General features: G+C 33.6%; 1 protein-coding gene across 1 annotated transcript; it reads left to right on the top strand.

Annotated features, from left to right (window-relative positions):
• Positions 1-49: 49 nt before the first annotated feature.
• Positions 50-10,955, top strand: LOC134236451 (trafficking protein particle complex subunit 6b-like). Its single transcript, XM_062718636.1, has 6 exons — positions 50-192; positions 2,696-2,757; positions 3,293-3,410; positions 6,349-6,432; positions 10,564-10,657; positions 10,788-10,955. Exons 1-6 carry the CDS (start codon positions 112-114, stop codon positions 10,817-10,819), a joined length of 471 nt encoding a protein of 156 aa, XP_062574620.1. The 5' UTR covers positions 50-111; the 3' UTR covers positions 10,820-10,955.
• The last annotated feature ends 12,318 nt before the right edge of the window (positions 10,956-23,273 follow it).

The following is a 23,273-nucleotide window of genomic DNA, read 5'->3' as shown; positions in this document are numbered from 1 at the left end:
CATACATTTAAAGTATACAATTATTTATTATGAAATGAATTAATTGTGAAATATCTGAAATTCTACGACATCTTTTATGAACCACTTGTTGTAATCCTGATATAATTCAAGATGGCCGACGAAGTTGTTTTAGAATATCTTCACATGGAAATAGTCAGCCAGTTTTATAGATCATGCGAAAAGTCTGATCAGGTACATCACGCTGTTTGAAATAATAAGATTCCCATTTGATTTGTTTGTAATGAAGCATGTTGCTGTATTGTTGTATGCGTAGCTGCATTGAGTAAACTTTTGTACAAGGAAATTCGAACTAAATGAAATTAAAGTATTGTTAAAGTCTAAAGATCAGCCAATATTATTTCATATTGAATAAATGTAAAAACAGTGTTATTTTACATATGAAAAAATCATATTTTATGCCTTTCATGGCTTTAAAAATAAAATGCTTTATGATGCGCATTTCTATCATAATCAATAACTGAATAAGCCAGGATCTTAGTTGTAAAAGGGTGGGTATAGGGGTGCAACGATACGCCTACCCCATGATATGATACATATCATGGTATTCAGTTCACGATACAATACGTTTCACGATACGTGACATAATGGGTTAAAAAGTCAGACATTTGTCATCATATACTTTAAACGTTTTATCAAATGCTCATTACACTAACCCTAGGAATTTGATTAAATCCTTCAACCCGTTAAATATGACCTCATGTTTCGTGCGGATGCCATTTTGAAATTGTGAATGAGGAACCAAAACGGACGATTCGAATAATTACGGACCGATTGAACCGAACCATGATATCAGTTTCACATATCGTGAATTGAACCGTGGATAATAAACCGCGGTATACAGTGAAATAGTTTATCGTTGCACTTTTAGGTGGGTATACATGTACATGTAGCTCACTAGCTCAGTGATATAGCTTCTGCACAGTTAGCAGAAGTTCTCTGAGAATGATTCTTAGTCTGGCTGACATTTCCCCCACCTGCTGCAACAAAACCCACAGTTGGTTTAGAAGAACCTCAAGAAAAAGGGTTAAGAATATAAATAAGAGGATTTGAGTACTTGTTCCACAATGCCCCACATAAAGCTTTAACAGACACTCCTTCTGACCAGTACCCAGAGAATTTAGATTATCACACTCATCTTCCACCTGCCCCATTCATCTACCAGTAGCCAGTAGTGTTGGGTATCACAACTGAAAAATTGTATCACAATATATTCCAATATTTATTTTTGTATTGCAATATACATGTGTTACAATATAAAATTCCTAATATGATATAAGAAGATTATTTTCATAGTTTTCATTGGCTGAAAGGACGTCACGTGATATTCCTCCTTTTGCCATATCGACGCGACAGTGCGTCCACGGAAAATGATATTGCACGACACCCATTCCGTTGCACTGAAGTTAAGGTGACGTCATAATATAAGAAGCGTGAAATTAACCATTGTGACGTAATGACAGTCAAGTCCGTTCTGTTAGGACTGTGTCAGTGCATTCAATTTGAGTGATAATATAATATAACTATTATGGACTTCAGTGAATGGTCAATATGTGGTTATAAGGACTCATGGCAATTGATATTGACCGAAGACACAGAAAGTGATAGCGACTGAGCCTGCGAGGTCGCTATCACTTTCTGTGTCTGAGGTCAATATCAATTGCCATGAGTCCTTATAACCACATATCGACCTACACTGAAGTCCACAATTGTATAATAATAATTGTTGCATTTCCGACATATTAAATGTAAACACAAATGCAAATATTAAAATATGAACAGTGTCTAGCTGAGTTTATTGTGGTACAAGAACTTTTAGGATCATGTTGCAATAGTCAGATTAAGTTTTCACTTAAGGGGTTTCACGTAATGATGTTTTCTTTTTGTTTCTGATCATTTCACCATATTTTTACTGAAAAAGGGGAAATAATTCTTTTTGTAATATTTTATAGCATATCAAACCTGAATTGGTATACATGAATTAAAAAAATACCAGGAGACATATAGCTAAGAACAAAATCAAGATAAACTAATGAACCAGTAATATCACACAGCACTAGTAGCCAAAGTAATAAGCAATCACAATCACCTTGCACCTAACCCATACATATACCAGTATCCATTGACATAGGGCATTTTTAAAAGTCCTCCATTTATCCACCTGACCCAGATCAATTTCTACTTCTAATGATCTAGGTGCTGTAACAGCCTCTTCCACCAGATCTATACATAGCCATCTACCAGTACACTGTGATGTCGGAAATTTAGCTTACCGTACTATCCCTATTAACCGCCTCTTCCCCTATAATTGCCCCCTTAGGTCTATTTCAATTGTCAAGGAAATAAGGGCCCCCTGTACAGTGATTGAAATAAAAAAAATGGTATGAAAAAATGAAGAAAGTGAAAATGAAACTTGTCTAGTACCCAATATCTCGGTGGAAAATGAATAATTTAGCATAATTGGGGTGGATTGTCTTCACTTTAAGTAAAGTTACACATTATTTTAGTGGTTCCTTGTATTTATTTTTTTTTTCAAAAGATTTTTTGAAGTTAAAATATGACGTTAAATATCATAAAGAGAATACCAAAGTAACTGCCCCCATTTTGCAATTTTCTAAGTGCCCTTGGCAGTTAATAGGGATTAAACGGTATTCACACTTCATTTTTCTATTTTAAGGACCAGTGTATAGCAAAGCTGGAATCTCTGGGATTTAGAATTGGTCAGAGTTTGGTGGAAAGGTAAGTGTATTTGATTTTACACTAATTAAATTTTTTTTTTGGTATATATAGCCATTAACCAAAGAGTTAGGGGTCTTACATAATTTATATTTTATATTTTTGAATACATGTACCGGTATTACAATATTTAGATTTCTATTTATACTGCAGTTTTCTATTTTATTCATTGTAGCATTTAATTGATACAAATTTCCTTATAGTTTAAGTTAAGCAGATGGCTTGTATATACTACATCTAGCACATTGTCATCTAGTCTTTGAAGTCAATTTAGTGAATCCCCTGTGCAATTATCTTTTGTGACCCTGAGGACAGTATAGATGTCACAGTAATTAACACTTTACCTGTCACTTCTACCCCCCTCCCCCCCCATTTGGTGGTCACATATACTTGTTAAAATGAAAACATTTGCTATCTTTATATGATGAAAAAAAAAAAAATAAAATGCAACCAGAAAGTAGTTAAATAATCATTTTCTTCTAAGATTTATAGATATAGTATTAATTTTCATTTATTTTTCAAAATGTTGTTTTTGTAGGTTTACTAAAGACTGTCCAAGATTTAAGGATGAACTAGACACTATGAAGTTTATATGTAAGGACTTCTGGAATTATGTCTACAAGAAACAGATTGATAACCTCAGGACAAATCACCAGGTATGTTGTAAGACTTATAGGGGACATTCATAAACAAATACCAGTAATTAGGTACATAATATGTTTTGCACCTTTCCTGACTCAGGGTAAAAAATTTGGGTCATTAGGTACCGGTAGGTATAAATTTTTTCCCCCCAGAAAATTTCAACATCAATGCTGAATTTTCAGAAAATAAAATTATAGTACATACTGAGAGAAATTATGGAATGAAAAGGGAAAAAACAAAATGAAAAAAAATTTGATCCAGACAATTTTTGACCAGTCAGTCGGGAGAGGGTAAACAACCAAAAAAAATTCATTGTTTTGTTGGGAGGGCACTACAAAGCACAAAAAAAAAAATCTCCCCCCTTCCAAAAAAAACATTATTGAGGGGATGCAAGCATAAAGTAAAAGGGTTTGGTCTTATAAAAACATGTAATTATAATGAAGTCTCAAAGGGATCTTTTTAATCATAAGTTTGTATCTCAAGTTGTCAGACACTTGATAGTGAGTGCTGTCCCTTTGGACATAGCTATTTCACTGCTTTTGCTATTGTGAGGCACTGCTTTGTGGGCTCAATTGTTTTCTCATTCTTGTTTAATTAGTTTTGATGGAACTGAGAATATTATCCAAAAAAAAGTTGTAAACAAGATTTTCAAACTCATTCAGTTAAAGCTTGATGCATAGCTACATGTATGTCAATGCATAGCAAGCTAGGGCAGAAACAGAGATTTAGATCTAGGTAGTAACTCTGGTCTCTAAACTAGCATACAGAAATTTGATAAAGATATTAAACAAAATTAAAGCTGAATTAAATGAGATGACAGGTGTTTGTTAATCAACTAATCTCTATAAAGAATTTGATAAGATTATGAGTTTATCAGAGATTAAGATATCCTGTAATCCTTTATTGATTGTTTTAGTCATTAGGTAGCCCTGATATTTTCGCATCCAAATCAAAATAGGATTAGATTTTCTTCATTGTAATTCTGCTCTTCACATGTCTATGCCAATGTGGTCATTGGTGATTAATCATTATAATAATAAAAAATTATAAATGCCTATGTAGACAAATGAAACACCCATGGCAAAGTGGTAAGAGTGTCTGCTCTAGAGTCACAGAGTAAGGAGTCGATCCTTATGTTGCAAGTTGGAGTCCCAGTGTGGGACTTGGAGAACGGTCCTTTGGATGGGACCATGTAAACCGAGGTCCTGTGTCGCAGTAGGTGTTAACACAAAAAAGATTCCTCACTGCTCAATGGCCAGTGCTGAGTTTAAGACAAAATTTGCAGCTTTTTACTTGCAATTGGTGTCTTCTCCATATGACTGAAAAATTCTCAAGAGGGACACAAAAAACAATCAAAAAACCAAATAAACAAAACAACAAATAGACAAAAAAAACTACTTATAGATATGTTAATTAGAAGATTGTAGAGTCTTACATTAGCAAGCTGTTTAAACCACTCAGTAGCCTTTGAAGTAGATTGGTAGGTCAAGTTAAAATATTCTAATTATTTACTTATATGTCAGGATAAATGAAGTACAGTTTTAAACAAAAAGTTTTGTGATTTGACTTAAAAGCCTGGATTGGCTGAGGAAATGCAGCTACATGTAAGTTTAGAAATCCCTGCTACACGTAACCTCTGTTTTTCTAAAGTTTGTTATATATCAGCTCTATATTGTACGAGGGCTGTTCAAAAATTATGCGGACTTGTTGCACAGAAAAATTATTTGATGACATAATCGGGCAAAATGTCACACATAATATAAAAAAATCTTTACTTATATGGTCTTCAAAATTTCATAACAAAATATTGTAAATTGGTTTCAATTTTGAGTGATTTATTAGGACATATCATTAAGTCACGGAGCGGCAAATTCTTCGACGTCACAGGCATTATAAAAAATATGTGATTGGTCTTTCATTTTCTCAACATTTTCCCAAGAGTACCTGTACAGTTTGAGTTACCTTATCTATTCAACATCCGAACACCATTTCTTGTCAAGCTTAAAATCTATTAAACAAGTAAAGAATATTCTTTTTTTGTTTTAAAACCAAAAATGCACGTATTTATGAGATATAGTGTGATATTGGTGACTCTCAATCACGTTCTTTACAGTCCGGATAAAGTTTTCGTTTATAATCTTCCCGTCCTTCTGTATAGCCTTTTTACAGAGGTCTAATGGTCTAAAATTTTAATTTGCTATTTGTGGACGAATGTCACGTATACCCTAGTTTACTAAATGTTTTATTATGCATATTTTGGATCTATGTTGGCGATATCTCGAGCATTACACATAATTTAACAAATATGTGGTGCGCCGTCAATTCAGGGGACGTAATTTTCACAGTCGTTTTCAAAAGAATCGCATTGGAGAAAAATCACTATATTTCTTTTAGTACTTCAAATATCACGTCAGACATAATAATAGAACAATTTGAAGATACATTTTAGAAAATTGTCGAAAAATATCATGAATTATAGAAAATTAATGAGTTAAATTTTGGATTCCGCATGCTTTTGCTTCAGATTTTTTGTTGTGCTCCGAAGCTCTCCATCAGCAATATCAACAAACCAATAATTTTAGTAGATTTTTTTTAAAATAAAGAAATTTTGCCCAAAATTTATTGGAATCTTTACGATACATATTTCTGTGAATTTTCATAACTACATGAGGTCTTTGAGAGTAAATAATAGCACAGTCCGCGTAATTTTTGAACGGCCCTCGTATATCAGATATATCCAGATATGTGTTTCATTACTCCTCTGATATCTTGTATTTTCTCCATGAGAATATCACAACATGTATTATATTTCAGTATGTAATTGCATGAATGTTAAATTCAAAATAAATCACATTTTATGTTCATAATTCCAACTGAAATTTTAGTGTGTCTTTTATTGCCCAAATCAGGTTAACAGTATTGAATTAACATGGTTCATGTGACATGTTTCAGGGTGTCTACGTTCTTCAGGATAACAGATTCCGGTTTTTGACCCAGATTTCAAACGGAAAACAGTACATGGAATCTGCTCCCAAGGTTTGTATCCAATGCCTGAGTGAGTTGTCTTTCCTTTCTCAGGCAAAGGCAAGTAAAATGGTAGCTACCTCACTGATTTTCACAAATATTTTTGATCTTACCAGCCCTAATTGTGATTGGTATTACTAATACTGTGGAAGCACAAATTTTTGTGGGGATAAAATTTCGTTGATTTGGCATCAAAAATAGTTTCGTGGGTATTTAATTTCGTTGTTTTGAAAGTAACTCTATTTAATATGTATTCATATAAAATTTTGTGTGGGATTTAATTTCGTTGATAATTGTTCGCAACAAAATAAATGAAATTTAATACCCAACAAATATTTGTGCTTCTACAGTAGTAAAAAACTTTTAGAATGATTAGTAGTTCTTATATACAGCATACAAGGAGGTAAATGTACTTGAAGAGAAAAAAATATACGTATATGGAAACTATATACCGTAATTTGTATTTAAAATACATGTATATAATCTTTTTTTTTTTAATTTGTAGAGTATAATCTTCTTATTTATGATAATGACAAAATCAAGACTGGGGCACTTGCTTATATGAGTTCCATAAACTTTTTTCTCATACTTATTATACGTACTTTAACCATCACTGCATGGTTACACCCAGGGATAATTGTAAGGATGTTTTTATACATCACATCAAAATTCTGTCTGTGTAGATTTTCTTTTTATATCAGCACAGATATATCTGGATGAATTTTATTTTAATAGCTAAAGCATTTGATGCATTTCATTAAATTCTCTCAAGTGTGAAATACAGGTGAACTTGGCTCTGCAATATATCCTGGTTCATGTTTATAATTAATGTACAAACCAAAATAACTATGGAATTTATGCTGTTATGTTGTGCATAATCATTGAAACAAATTGTTGTTTTTAAAATTTCAAATAGACCTGTATGAGTAATACAGTTGATGGGGAAACCCCAACATCTAAAAAAAATCACCTGTATTTCTTTGATGTTTTTGAATCAAATAATTACATAAGGCTCGTGATAGAAGTGTGGTACATGTGTTCTCCAATAAATTTACTAAGTAGTGTAACCTTCATTGCTTGTGGAGTGAACTTTAGTCCATTTGAAGTGAATACACCAAGATATATTGCAACCCTCTTACAATGCCAGGCAATTTATGTCTCATGTGATATAGCATATTCGATTCACTTATGTTTACAGATAGAATTTTTTTCCTACATAAAAGCTTTGCTGTTTTACTCAAAGGTTTTCTTTTAATAACTACAGTCAATCATTTTTTGTCATTATCAAAAAGTATTAAGTAGAGCTGAAAATGATGCCAAATTCAAGCTATTGATCCAAAAAGTCTATACATTTGTAAACATAAGATAATGATGCTCATTTTGTATAAAAACAGTTTTGTAAACAAGACATCCCAGAGTGTAAAAGGGTCCCTGGCCCCTGTGACTTTTGAAATGATGTCAAAACCTCAAATCTAATTCAAAATTTTAATTTTTAATGTGAACATCAACCACACAGCATTCTTTTGTTGTTATCATGTTGTAATTTATTTTCGTTAATATGGTGATGGGTCATATGGTAGTTACATGTAGCTGTATTATAACTGTAAAAAGATGTGTTTGTGAAACACTTATGCCCCCATATGGCAGCATATGACAAGGGTTGAATTCTCTCAAATGCATGTCAATTTTATTGTCAAACTCCAAAAGTCAAGGTTGAAAGGTCAAGAGTGTTTGTAACAAAGGAAGGTTTTGTTACAAGGAATACTCCAGTGTATTTCACCTATTTCACGCCCTAGTTCTAACTGTTCAAAAGTTATGACCAAGAATAAAGTTTTTTAAAAGTGGGTCAAACTCTTAGGTCAAGGTCAAAAATATTTATACCAACTGAAAAGTCTTGTCAAGGTCAAGAGGTCAAATTTGGTGGTACCCAAAGAAAGGTCTTGTCACAAGGATATGATAGCCATAGCCCCACCCAGCACCCACTCAATAGTTATGGGCTAGGTTAAAGTTGACAACAGACAGACAGAAAAACAGATGAACAGACAGGACAAAAATAATATACAACCAGAATCTTTCGATCCGGGGGCATAAAAATTACGATCTATGAAAAACAGGGATGGGGTAATCGTAATCAGCTGTAATCCATTACAGTTTGCCAAGTAATCATGAGTGATCAGTAATCACCCATTTTTCTGATTACAAGTAATCGTAATTTAATCAATTACTTTGAATAAAGTCCTGTAATCATGATTACTTTTTGATTACTTTATGATTACAATTATTAAAAAAAAAGTTCATAAAATCATGATTTTTGATGATTTTCAATGTACAAATTGTTTATTAAAAAAAGTTATTAAGTTATATTTAACATGTTTTATTAAGTTTCTTCTTCTAACGCCTCCAGAAATGCTTATAATCAGATCCATTGTCCAGGCAATGAGTAAATTCTATCAGTTCCTTGCTATATTCAATAGTCAGTACAAAATACTTTAGCAGCTTAGCAATTCGTTATTTTTGACAAGATGTATGTATATACTTTTGTTTATATTAATGAATATGCGTGTAATGCAACAAATTGTTTTCCCTGTAAATCTTTGGGGAAAAAAAAACTTTTTTATAGCAAATGTTCCTTTATTGAGGCGTATTCTAAAATTTACTTTGTTTGATTTACAGTGTACATAAAAAGATAATGTGAATTAATTAGTCATAAAACACAGGTATACTAAAGTTGGATCAGCTTGGGTAATAGTAATTATTGAACTATTCATGCTTGTCCAGCCAATGTGTTAATTCTAGTAAAAACATCTACCAGGTAATAACTGACAGTTTAATTGAAAAGTCCATCACTCGTCAAGAATGTCAATTACTTGTGTAAAAGATCCCTATCGAATCCGTTTATCCCTGCCCATCATTATGTCCAGTTTGATTTATTAAAAAAAACTATTATAAATTCTTTTTTTCTAATTCTCTCAATAGAAACAAGATATTTACTTGTATCAAAGATAGAAATCAGGTGATATAAGATAAATATCATGCATCTATATAAAGACATATACAACCAGACGTGAATCTGAAATCTACCTTAAAGATATTAATGATATTTAAAATAGGAAGAATAAAAACACGATGTTGTCCTTGAATATTAAACAAAAAATTAAAACTTAATGTAATCTAAAGTAATCATAAGTAATCATGATTACATGAAGGAAAAGTAGTCAGATGCAATTGATTACTTTAAAAATGTCTGTAATCAGCCTGTAATCGATTACTTTTAAAATCCAAAGTAATTGTAATTTAATTGATTACTTTTGAAAGTAATCGACCCCATCCCTGATGAAAAAGTCCAGGATTTCCAGAAAATTAAGTGCATGCACACTTGTAACAATGATTCCCATAAGAATTATTGCTATTACAGTAATTATTAAACTTAATAATCTGAGAACCTAGTAAACATTTTTTTTTTTTTTTTTCAAAACAAACTTTAAAGTTCTCTTGTGTTTGCTTGATACACTGTGTGTCAATCCTAAATTTTGTGAATTTTAATGGGGCTGTTTATATCAATGTTTTATTAATTATATAACCTTTGAAGGTGGGTTGTCTCATTATGCGTCAGTGTCATTACCGCGGTTGTGTAATTTACTTCAATTAAGGATCTAATACAGGCATCACACTTCCATGCAGATGTGCATGTGTACAAAAATATTTTCTACTTTTATGGGAAGACAAATTTATCATTTACAAAAGATTTCTGGTCATCAATCATATGCATTTGATGCAAACATTTTACATTTGTTATTCAAAAATGTTGTTCAAATAGCAATGCATAATTTTAGTTGTAAATGCAATAAAAATTATAGTCAGTTTCTCAGGTATATTCTCTCTACAACACAGAAATCAATGAGAAAAGTATGTGACTTCATTTTTAACTTGGTGGGAAATATACATACCAAATTCTTGTGTAATTCTTCAAAATTATTGGGTTGGCATCCACACTAAAACAAAGAAATCAAAGAGAAACGTGATTTCATTTTTAACTTGGTAAAATATACAGTCTCTAATCAAAGATACCCAATTCTTGTTGTTGTTCTTGCTTTTTCGGTTTTTTTTTGAAAGTTCAGAATACTAATACAAACCCTCCTCTAGTTTCTAGCCATGCCCTGTGGAATGATACGAGGTGCCCTGTCCAATTTGGGAGTCAACTGTGTGGTAACCGCAGAAGTCAGTGCCATGCCAGCTTGTAAGTTTCCATTTCAGATTTTTATGTAATTACATGATTGTATTGAAGAAATTGAAGCCAACCCATCCCTGCAGGGGTTTGAAATATTTTATTTTGTATGCTACATAATAATTTCAAATTAATTTTTCAGGTAAATTCCAGATTCAAATACAAAGAGTGTGATACAAGGACTTTGTGTGAAAGTGATATTTATGAAAGATTGTGCAATAGAAAATTCAGACAATTATGTGATCATTGTGTACAGTTGTATTGTTATAATTTATGTTTTTATGTAAATAAAATTAGAATTTAAAAAGATTATGATTCTTCAATGTATTTTTTAAGCCCCTGTAAACGAAGTTTCGGGGGTATATTGTTTTTGTCGTGTCCATCCGTCTGTCTGTCTAGCTGTCTCTCTGTTTGTCTATTTGTCCGCAAAAACTTTAACCTTGCCCATAACTTTTGATTAAGTGGAGCTATGACTTTCATATTTCACATGTGTATTCCTTGTGACAAGACCTTTCTTTAGGTACCACCAAATTTTACCTTTTGACCTTGACGTTTGACCCACTTTTACACAAAAATTCCAAACTTTTACTTTGGCCATATCTTTTGAACAGTAGATACCAGTACTTCACATATCTATTCTTTGTTAAAAGACCTTTTCATTGGATACAGTCAATCTTGGCCTTTTGATCATGACCTTTGAGATTGTAAGTACCTATGAAAAAACTTACCTTGGCCATAACTTTTGAACATAAGGGATAGGGCTTTCATACTTCACATATGTAATTCTTGTTAGAAGACCCTTCATTGGACACCAAGAACTTTGATTCCTTGACCTTGGAGTTTGACCTCCTTTTAGAAAGCAAACCTTGACCATAACCTTTAAAGGGTTAAGGCTAGTGCTTTCATACTTTACACATTTAATCCTTGTGACAAGACCTTTCATTGATACAAGAATTTGACATTGACCTTGGAGGTTGACCTACTTTTAAAAATTTTAACCTTGGCCATAACTTCTGAACAGTTAGGATATATGGATTCTATGTGGCAAAACATTTTATTGGATACCAATTACTTTGACCTTTTGTCCTTGACCTTGGAGATTTTTGTACTTATGAAAAAACTTTAACTTTGGCCATTAATTTTGAATGATAAAGGCTAGTGATCTCATACTTCACATTTGTAATCCTTGTGAGAAGACCCTTCATTGGGATACAAAGAACTTTGACCTTGACCTTGGAGTTGACCTACTTTTAAAAAGCAAACCTTGACATTATTTTTAAAGGATTAGGGCTAGTGCTTTCATACTTTACATACTTACTTTAATCCCTGTGACAAAACCTTTCATTTGATAGCAAGACCTTTGACCTTGACCTTAGACTTTGACCTACTTTTCAAAATTTTTAACCTTGGCCATAACTTCTGAACAGTTAGGGCTAGGGCTTCCATATATTACATATGTATTTTTTGTGGCAACACCCTTCATTGGATAACAATGACCTTGACCTTGGCGATTTCCCCACTAGGCTTTAACCTTGGCCTACTTTCATATTTCCAAATCATATTTCCAGTGAGAATACCCTACTTTTCATACCAATATATTAAATTTGCATTTAAGAAAAGTTTAATCTTTGCTATGTTGCCATACGGGGCATCAGTGTTTCATAAACACATCTTGTTTTATTTTAAAATGTTTATTCTTAGGCATTGTTCAACTAATTATAGGAATATTTTATTCATATCAAGGGACTACTAGTATGTTTAATGGGTAGCTAGATTAAGAAATGTCTAAGTTGAGCATTTACTGAAAGTTCAAATGATGTCAAGGTGACTCAGTTGAGGCTTTTTGTGCAAAGAACAATCAAAACATGGCCTAGGTTAAAGACTCTTAAAAGTAGGTCAACCTCTAAGGTCATTGGCACCCAAGAGAAAATCTTGTCACAAACAAGATGTTTTGTAAAACCCTGATGTCCTGTATGCCAACATAGTGAAGATTAAACTTTTCTTAAATCTTCTCACAAGAAATACAATTGTGAAATATGAAAGCCCTAGTACCACTTGTTCAAAAGTTATGTGCAAGGTCAAAGGGTCAAGGTCAAAGTCATTGATTCTAAAGAAAGGTCTAATCGTTCAAAAGTTTCGGCCAAGGTTAAAGTTTTTAAAGAGTTGGCCAAGGTCAAGATCAAAGGGTCAAAGTTCTTGGTAATCAATGAAAGGTCTTCTTACAAGAATTACATATATGAAGTATGAAAGCCCTTACCCTTACTGTTCAAAAGTTATGGCCGAGCTTAACGTTTTTTAAAAGTAAGCAAATCTCCAAAAGTCAAGGTCGAAAGGTCAAAGTTGTTGGTATCCAATGAAAAGTCTTGTCACAAAGAATATACATACTCGTATATATGTGAAGTATGAAAGTCCGTCTTTGTAGTATCTATCATTCAAAATGTATGGCTATTTTGGAATTTTTGTGTAAAAGTGTGTCTAACTCTAAGGTCAAAAGGTCAAATTTGGTGGTACCAAAAGCAATGTATTGTCATATGTGAAATATAAAAGTCCTAGATCCACTAAATCAAAAGTTATGAACAAGACTCAAGTTTTTGCAGACAAACAGACAGAAAATCAGACAGGACGGACACAACAAAAACCTTTTCCCCCGAATCTACGAATACGGGGGCATAAAAACACATCTGAAATAAAATATCCACAGCATTCATTCTACAAAAATAATTGGCAAGGTTAAAGTTTTTCAAAAGTGATATATCTTTGAAATGAATTTAGTAAATGAGGTGTAAAAAATTTGATAAGGAAAGTTGGTTTATAACCCCCCCCCCCCCCCCCCCCCCCCCCCCCGAACATCACCGTCGTCGTCACCACCACCACGAATAAGATTTTTGAATTTGAACATTTTTTTGGTCAAGTACTAGTATTTTTTCGTGAAAGATGTTTTTTTTTTCTTTCTCCCGCCTTTTTTTTTTCTTTCTTCGTTTCAAAAACGAAACAGACAGTTTTAATATTCATCTTCAGCCGTTTTAGATACTAGTTTCGTCAAAACATCCGTAACATTTCATAATCAGGAACCACAACCTTATCAACTCCTGCCAGGAAGCTAAAGATCATAGCATTTTTATTATTTCACATCTGACAGATGTCTGTATGATTCCATTTACGAGTTTCTAGCAACTGAATGAATATTTTACTTTGTTCCATTTATAGTAACAATTGCAGTATGATGTAAATTTGATTAACATGTATTCAAAATTTATTGTAATATGCATTTGTTTCGGCCTGGTTTGACAAGAAAGAACGCATTGCTTATAAGTAAAGATAATTTACATCATTCTAAAAATAAAACATAGTTTAAGAATTTCAACGGCTGCAATATATGGTTCGCACGTACATGTATCTCGTTCTCTTTTTTAGACATCCTGTCGAGGCTTGTAGAAATATTTTATAATCACGTGCACCTTCAGAAGGTGAAAAAGTCAGAAATATTATATAGAAACAAAAGCAGTCAGTTCCGAATTTAAGCTAGAATTATACTAGCCTATCAGGGGTATCTTTTTAAATTGTTAATTTCACAAAAAAAAAAAAATATGTTAAAAATCAACAAGTGCACGACAAATTTAAAAATAGTTTCAAACATATAAAAAGATTCCAGAAATAACTGAATTTTTTATAAGGTCAAATTAAACTCCAAAGTTAGGGTAAAGAGGTCAGTTTGTTGGTACTCTCAGAAAGGTCTTGTCTGTTTAATATGAAAGCCATGTAGCCCCGCCCTCAAAAGCTATGGCCAATGTTAAAGTTTTCGCGGACAACCAGACAGCTAGCTAGACATATTGTAATCTTTGTGGTAAGACCTTTTATTGGATACCAACAACTTTGACCTTATGACCTTGACCTTGGTGATTTCTGTACTCATGAAAAAAATTAACCTTGACCATAACTTTTCAACGACAAGGGCTAGGGCTGTTATACTTCACATACGTTATCCTTGTAGCAAGACTTTTTAAAGGATACAACAACTTTGACACTTTGGTCTTGACCTTGGAGATTTCCGTACTTATGGAAAAAACTTTAACCTTGAACATTACGTTTGAACGGTAAGGGCTAGGGCTTTCATACTTCACATACGTAATCCTTGTGGGAAAACCTTTTCTAGGATACCAACAACTTTTACCCTTTGACCTTGGAGTTTGACCAACTTAAAAAAAGCTTTAACCTTGGGTATAACTTTTGAGCGGATAGGGCTAGGACTTTCATACTTCACATATGTAATACTTGGAACAAAACCTTTCTTAAGAAACCAACAACATTGGAGTTTGACCTACCTTTCAAAAACTTATCCCTAGCCAATTTTTGAACAGATGGTGCTAGGGCTTTTATACACAATCGTATTTCTAGTGAGAAGACCATATTTTGGGTACCAATATATTAATTTGCATTTAATAAAAGTTTAATCTTCACTACGTTGCCATACGGGGGCATCAGTGTTTCACAAACACATCCGTGTTACTTTTGATTGAGAAGAGAAAGAGTTTTCATATTTTTTGACATGTACATTACCTGTGACAAGATATTTACGAGCATGCTATGAATTCTGGCCCCTTGACCTTTACGATTGACCTTATTTTTTAAAGAAATCAACTTCGGTGATCATTTCTAAATGACAAACCGGTATACTAAGGCATTCGTTTTTGACAAAATATGCCATAAAAATGGCATCTAACCCACAAAGACACCGAAAGCGGGGGACCACAATTCTCTTAATTTGCTTGTTTGATCTATCCCTTAACTCAGAATTCTCCTATTTGGGTATATTTATATATTTTTAGCTCACGTAAGCGAAGTTTGGGGGAGCTCATGTGATACCTTTGGTATTGGTGTTGGCGTCGGCATTGACGTCCCAGGTTAAGGTTTTTGGTGCAATTTTCTTTTCTAAGTACTTCTATGTCCTATACATTGATCACAGTTGCATGCAAGATTCTTTTGGTGTGCTTCATTGTACCAGATAATGTCTCATATGCTGCAATTTCAGCAAAGGAATGACCAGGTTAATGTTCTTGGTGCAGGTTAACATTTTTGGTGTAAATTTAGGTCTTAGCTTATTTTCAAGTAACTATAAGCCCTAGGTTGACGTGGATGATACATCTAAGGACGCATACAATCAGACTTGCTTCGGATGATGGATATCACCTACATTTTCCGAACGAGTGAACAGGTTAATGTTTTTGGGGCAGGTATCATTTCAAGGTAACTATGAGCCCTATGATGACCAAACTTGCATCGCTGATACATCTAAGGATGCACACTATACCAGGCTTGCTTTAGATGCTGAATCTGACCTACATTTTACTGATGATTAAACAGGTTAAAGTTTTTGGTGCAGGTCTCATTTATAAGTATATGTGAACACCATGTTGACCAAACAAGCATGGATTAGACACATCTAAGGGTGCATACTACTAGACTTGTTTCGGATGCTGAATCTGACTACATTTTCTGGATGAATGAAAAGGTTTAGCTTTTTTATACAGGTCTCATTTTAAGTAACTATGAGCCCTATGTTGAGCAAACTTGCACAGAAGACATAACTAAGGATGCACATTAATGGACTTGCTTCGAATGTTGAATCTGACCTACATTTTATGGATGAGTAAATAGGCTAAAGTTTTTAGAGCAGGTTCATTCTAAAGCAGGTATATGTCATATGTTTGTGCAAATTGCATGGATGATACATCTATTGATGCACACTAATGGACTTGCTTCGGATGCTGGATCTGACATATACATTTTCCAGATAATGGACCAGGTAAAAGTTATGGGTGCAATTAGACTATCATCAAGAATCTATAAAGCCTTTATAAACCCAAATTGCAAAGATGATGCATCAAGGGATGAACACTCTCAAACTTGTTTCAGATGCTGGATTTGAATTACATTTTCTTGATGGGTGACTAGTTTGAAGTTTTGGATAGGTCTATTTCCAGGTAACTGCAAGCCCTATCAGATCAAAATTGCATAAATTCTGCATTATGGGGTGTAAGGTTTTAGAGTGTTAGTTAATTGTGGGACTTTGCCTTACGTAAAGACAACATTCGTTGAGTTCTGCTCTGTAATCTCGAATTACCTAGGTTTAATGTTTATTACCCCAGAGTAACTATTTATTCTTTCGTGTCTCACCCGATCACAAGAGTCATGCGTGTCACGGCTCCAGTTCACAGACACTGGCTTTATGATGAATGATTTCTTCACTTATGCCCAGAATATTTAATTTTCTCACATTCATATAAAAGATTGTGGTCTTATAAAAGTTTTTTTCTCCTTTTTTGCTGAATATGAATTTCATTGACTGAAATTTAATCATCTACTATTTCTTAAAAATTGGTGCAGAATTGCTGTAATTTTATGCAGGATCTTGTTTCGGTCTAATTGTGTTCATTAAGGGTTTATATACACCTGAACAGAGAGGTAAGGTTTGTGTAGACTACGTTATAAATAGGCTATAGTGCCTCCTGAGGTGAGAATCGCTATACCTTACTATGTACCCCATTTATCCATTATCATGATAAGTAGCTGCAGAACTGTAGCTCTCCGAAAAAAATTAAATTGATAGACCGGAGAGCTACAGTGCCACCCATTGAATAAACTGTATATCAATTCACACAAAAAAGTGCGCTGTTTCTCGATTTTTTTCTCCATGTTTTTAAAACTGCTATCTCAAAATATTACTAACCGTGAGTTCCTAACATATTCTTTCACAGTTTCCACAACAAAACATTCCTTATACTTGTTTTTAATAGCCCTTCTGGCCCTGAAATTGAGATAATCGAAAATTTCGTCTATTTATACTGCCATTTTAGTTTGCAGTCCAACGCGCTTCGTACAGATGTAAACTACGAAAGTAATTGATAGAGTAAGGACTTTGAAATCTAGCTTTTTGCAACTGGGGTAAGAATTTGGAAGAATTAATCCAGAACCGAGCGCACTTTTTTGTGCACAATAAATATACAGTTTTTTCAATGGTTGGCACTGTAGCTCTCCGGTCTATCAATATAAATTTTGAGAGCTACAGTCTACAGCTACATGATAAGATACTATATATCTTTGACATGACTCGGAATTTCGTGAATTTTGATCACTCAGAATGTACCAATATAGGTCACGAGGGTTAAATTTAACACCAAATACCGTGGTATTTTCCAGATAAAAGTTAAATTTATTTTCTCTTTTCTGTTATTCCCGTGTATGATATTTTGTTGCGTTCAAAATTAATGTTAATAATAATTTTTTCAGTAAAATTATAAAGGTTTGAGCTCTTGATTAGTACAGGTATGTAAAAAACAAAATATCTCTATGAAACACGTATTGATGCCCCGGTATGGCTGCTTATGGCGAGATTTGAAGTTTCTCAAATGCAATTTAAACTTAAAGGTCAAAAGATCAAAGTATCCAAAGGAAAACCTTGTCATATAGAAAACGATGGATAATGATTATGAAATATGAATGCCCTAGTACTAACGGTTCAAAAGTTATGGTCAATGGTAAGGTTTTTTAAAAGTGTGGCAAATTATAAGGTAAAGGTCAAAGACTCAAATACATGTATTGGTCTTGTCACAGTTAATAAATAATTGAAGTTTGAAATTTCTAAAAACAACTATTGAAAAGTAATGGTCAATGATAAAGTTCGGATTTTTTATATGAAAGTTGCTCCAATGTCAAGCTCACGAGGTCAAATTTGGTTGTACATGTACCCGAAGAAAGGTCTTGTCACAAGAAATACACCTGTGAAATAAGAAAGTATCACAGTGGAATCTTTTGCAAAAACAATTTGATTTAACTGACTGAAATTAATATACTTTTAAACAACTGTACATGTAACGTGAACTACATGTACCTCAAACACCCTTAGACTTGAATTATACTGTGTAACTCAAAATGTGTCAATTTAATCAATTTACTCAACATGTCATGAGTTATTTAATCTAAGCCATCGATCTGTCACTCATGCTCAGAACAGTTTTAGTTTACGAACAAATATTTCCATTTCTAATTTTTTTCTCTGTGATAACTCTTTGAAAGTTAGGGGTAGTTTATTTCTTGGTGATTCTGCCGGAATGTAAATTAGGCAGGTCGATAGGTCGGGAACTAAGGAGGCCTAATACGCATGCAATTCTCGTGCGCATCTGTCTCTGTGTCTGACGCTAAGGAGGCCGAATATGCATGTAAAGGCCGGTATACACGATGAGATTTGTAGTATAATACAAGTATTATAATACTTTTGTATTATAATACTTTCTTGTACACACGCTAATACATATCTTATAAGATTGTAAATAAATTATTATTCCCACGTGTTTTCTCCTGCCATATTTCTCTCTCTGTCAAAATAATAAAAATGATAATAATAAGCTCTGCTTCTAGCATCTTTTTTGTGGTAGCTAGAGCTTGATATATTCCACAAGTCCTCTTCTCCTTCCCATAAAACCACGAGTTTTTCGATATCTTTACTGGAAAAGTCGGCCAATATTATTTACCATGTGCTTTATTTATTAATGATATAAATAGGATGACCCCAATGTGAGTACATTTGATTGGTTAAAAGTGAAAGGTGACTTAAGACTTGTATTAGGAAATAGATTAATATACAGTAAGATTTTGTATTATAATACAAATCTTATAATACAAATCTTACCGTGTATACCGGCCTTAAATCTCGTGCGGCTGCCTTTGTGTTTGACGTCGGTTGGCGAGGACTATTGAAATTGGCATGGAAGTCATCATGTGATTTAAATCTATTTATCTACATTTTTAAAGTCTAAATCTACAATTTTATTTCACAATGAAATGGAAATATAAGGAATCACTGTCTAGTTAGGAGGGTATGTCAGGGACATCAACAATAGTTGGAAACATGGGATAATTTAAGCATAACGGGCTTGTTACTTACAAGCCTGTATAAAAGTTTTTCAAAGTGGGTGGGGGGAAGGTGGGGGGGGGGGGGGGGCTCCGGGCTCCAAAAAATCTACGTGACTACGGTTTCATCTAGCTGTGCGGCATGTCCAATACATATTCCGTACGTGTATAGGTTCCGTTACCAAAGCTGAAGATAGCTACGATTTTTTAAAATAAACAAGAGGCCCATGGGCCTTATAGGTCACCTGAGCATCATGCAACAACTTTCAAATGATTGAATTTGGTTCATGTTTTTAGCTAGATGCTATGGCATTCACAATTTTGAAAGAGGCACCATTGCTAATCATGACTATACACTTAGCAAATGTTTAGTTTGTTACCTTAATACCCATAAGTAGGGTAAGGGAACAAAAATGCATGTCAACTAATCAGTAATATTCAGCAATAATCAGGAGTGCCCCTACCACAAATGAACCCCTGACCCTAGGCCTACACATTGCACAATTTTTGAAAAGGCACACTTGCTTATCAAAAATGTTTGATTAATACCAAGGAGCAGATTTCCAACAATTCATTTTTAGTATATAAGTAGAGCCCCCCCCCCCTCTTTGGTATCCCTAATCCAGGTGCCTTGAAATTCATAGAAGAATTACACGCTTAGTGTGGACTTTCAGTAAGGCGTGGCATTCTCGACGTTACCTAATTAGCTTCTGAAATTTACACAGCTTCCCTTCACTGTTGAAATATACATGTGATAGAAATGCAGCCGAATGTCAAGAACCAAACTGTATGCCTGAGGCCGTTAGGCCGAAGGCAGACAGTTTGGTTCGAGGGTCCGACAAAACGCATTTTGCCCGAGAACTCTGTCAATAAATGTTTTGTTATACCTTTCATTTTATTTTATTTTTTTGACATACATGTATTTTGTACTGTATTCCGTGATGTAACATCAGGTCTGTCACTGTTTAACACCAACGAATGAAAATGAGATTAAGCTCCGCCCATTCTGTGACGTAAGCGGTCCAACATCTCTCCGAGCGGTCCAACATCTCACTCAGCGGTCCAACATCGATTTTTTTTATGCCCGCTCAGCAAAACATTAAAAATGTTAGACTTTTTTTCGTATAGATTTGTACAGGAACAAATTTTTAAAGGTATAACAATTACTATCTTTGAATGTATAGACGTTTTTAAGATAAGCTTAATTTTTGTATCTAGAAATATGTTTATCTATAAAAATAATATATTTTCGTGTTTTTAAACTGAGTAAATCGATGACCTAGCATCGTTTTAGATAACTCAAGCCCCTCTAGGGCTTGAGTAAAAAATGTGTCCCTAACTCCGCGACTGTTAGAGGAAACATTGAACTCACCCCTAGCCTAGTGCGAAATATATGACGTTTTCCAGGCTTTTCTTTAATAATACGATCAATTTATGCTAAGTCCTTTTTTATTTAATAATATTAATGAAATTTACGCAAGCAAGACAGTTCAAATATTTTATGACTGTGTAAGATTGTGATAATCACCAAGCCATCGGACTTCTTTGAATTTTGATTTTCACTGCCCCGACATCAAAATTCACAGGCCTCAGTCTTCGGACCGGTGAGTTTTTATGAAGACTGAGCAACGTGAGGGTTGATATAAGAATCGAGATAATTATTTATTTGCACGACTTTTTCTGTCGTTTGCATGACTTACATGTATTATTTGGTTTGTACGCGAAAATTATCTCGTTCGCAAGATTCAATTCGTTCGCACAAGATATTTTTCACGTTCGCACGAGATATACGAGTTGTTCGAACAAAATATGTTTTTTTTGTATTAATTTTGATATTCGATGAAATATCGAAGTTGGGTATATTCATTCAATTTCAGTAATTATTACCCTAGAGTAACTATTTGGTTTTTCGTGTCCTAGCCCACCCGATCACAACACTCGTGCGTGTCACTGCTATATGATACTGGTTTTATGACGAACAATTTCTTCACTTGTGCTCAGAATATTTAATTTTATAATCTTCTATAAAAGACTATGACCTTAATAAACCCCTCTTTTTCTCCTTTTTTAGCTGAATAAGAATTTTATTTACTGAAATATAACCACCAACCCTTTATTTAAGAATCGGCGCAGCTCTACTGAAATCAAATTCAGTATCGTGATTCGGTCCAATTGTGTCAGTACAAGGTTTTGTGCACCTGAAATGAAGGTAAGAAAGGTAAGAAAGGTGTATATAAAGTTACGGGTAGGATATAGTGCTTTCTGATCGGAGTGTCACCGTAACTCAATATGCCCCTTGATCCCTTTTATTGATAATCTTAGACATGACTAGAATTTTGGGTGACCTACACAGTTTTAATTTAGGTCATGAAGGTTATATTTAACGATTTCCGTGGTGTTTTCCTGAAAATAGTTAAATCTTTTTTCTTATAATCGAACTGGGTGCGTTATATTTTGTTGTGTTTGTCGGAAAAATAAAGAAAAATTTAAGAAGTCTATGGTTCATCTCTGAGAAGATATAAAAAAATATTTAACTTGTTATATTGAGCTAGCTAGATATCGGTGGGATACATATAATAATAAAATATAAAGAAGTACATAAAAACCCTTCATAAGCTACTTTCTTTCACAAAGAAAAGGGGGTGGAAAGATTTTAATATTTTGAATTACTTAGAAAAATTTATTGTGCTATAGATTACATCTATTGTTGCATTTTTACAGTTTAATTTCGTATTGTCGTCGAATTGTTCGTTGAAACCTATCTTAAACTGGAACATATTTTGTTTATAAGATGATGAATTTCTTGCACTGTGACGTATTATTATTGAATATTTACTTGAAAATTTTACATAACATGTTTTCTTACCTGCGAACTTAAAAAAAATATGATAAAAAATATTTTCAGTTAATCAAAAATAGTTTTAAATCAGACGTTTATGACACAAACAAAAAAGTAGTTTTCGTGTTTCATTCATATGAGTAATTCGTCCTGCATACCCTGGATCACTTTTATTCCCAGCAGGTACGCGTGTCACTGCGCCAGTTCACATGCTGACATGACGATGAATGATATTTCTTCACTTGTGCGCTGAATATTTTATTTTCACATACAGTATAAAAGTTTATGAACTTCATATATTAGCTCTTTTCCTTTTTTTTACTTGTTCAAGAGACTTATTTGCTGTAATACAATCTACAAAACTTAAGGTTTATTTTAGTTTCTTTTAATTTGTTTACTTTGGCGGATGCGATTGGCAGAACTCGTTTTGATTGTGTTAATGTACCTGGTCGGAAAGGTAAGAATTAAGGCGTGTTAAGTTACAATCCGGTAAAAGCTCAGTCTGGACATAGCCTTATAATCCTTTTCTCGGGTAGCGAGACACGACTTCTGACTTCTTCATGGAAAGTGCACGTGTACTGATGCAAAAATCCGCGGAGCTTCCTGGATTTGGGGGGGGGGGTTAAGCCCATCACTTCGGTCTTTTTTCGCAACACTGCAAGAGATGTATGCAAAACTAGTATGCAGGAAGGCGTAAAACGTTTAATTTTATAAACCTGCCATTCCTTCTGAAGAGATTGACTCCGTTCCAATGATCCCTGCCCCACCCTCAATAAACAAATGACCACTACCGGTATTTAATCAAGTAGTGATTTTACCGACCTCACAGGTTTTCAAAATGCTTATGATTTTTACGCAGATATCGAGGAATTGTTATTTAAT

The sequence above is a fragment of the Saccostrea cucullata genome, unplaced genomic scaffold (assembly GCF_032062105.1).
Source record: "Saccostrea cucullata isolate Sc308-1 unplaced genomic scaffold, CSIRO_AGI_Scuc_v1 ctg42, whole genome shotgun sequence".
In the NCBI taxonomy this organism is placed as follows: Eukaryota; Metazoa; Mollusca; class Bivalvia; order Ostreida; family Ostreidae; genus Saccostrea; species Saccostrea cuccullata.
The sequence above is the reverse complement of the archived record's forward strand: the minus strand, read 5'-3'. Positions and strand labels throughout refer to the sequence as shown.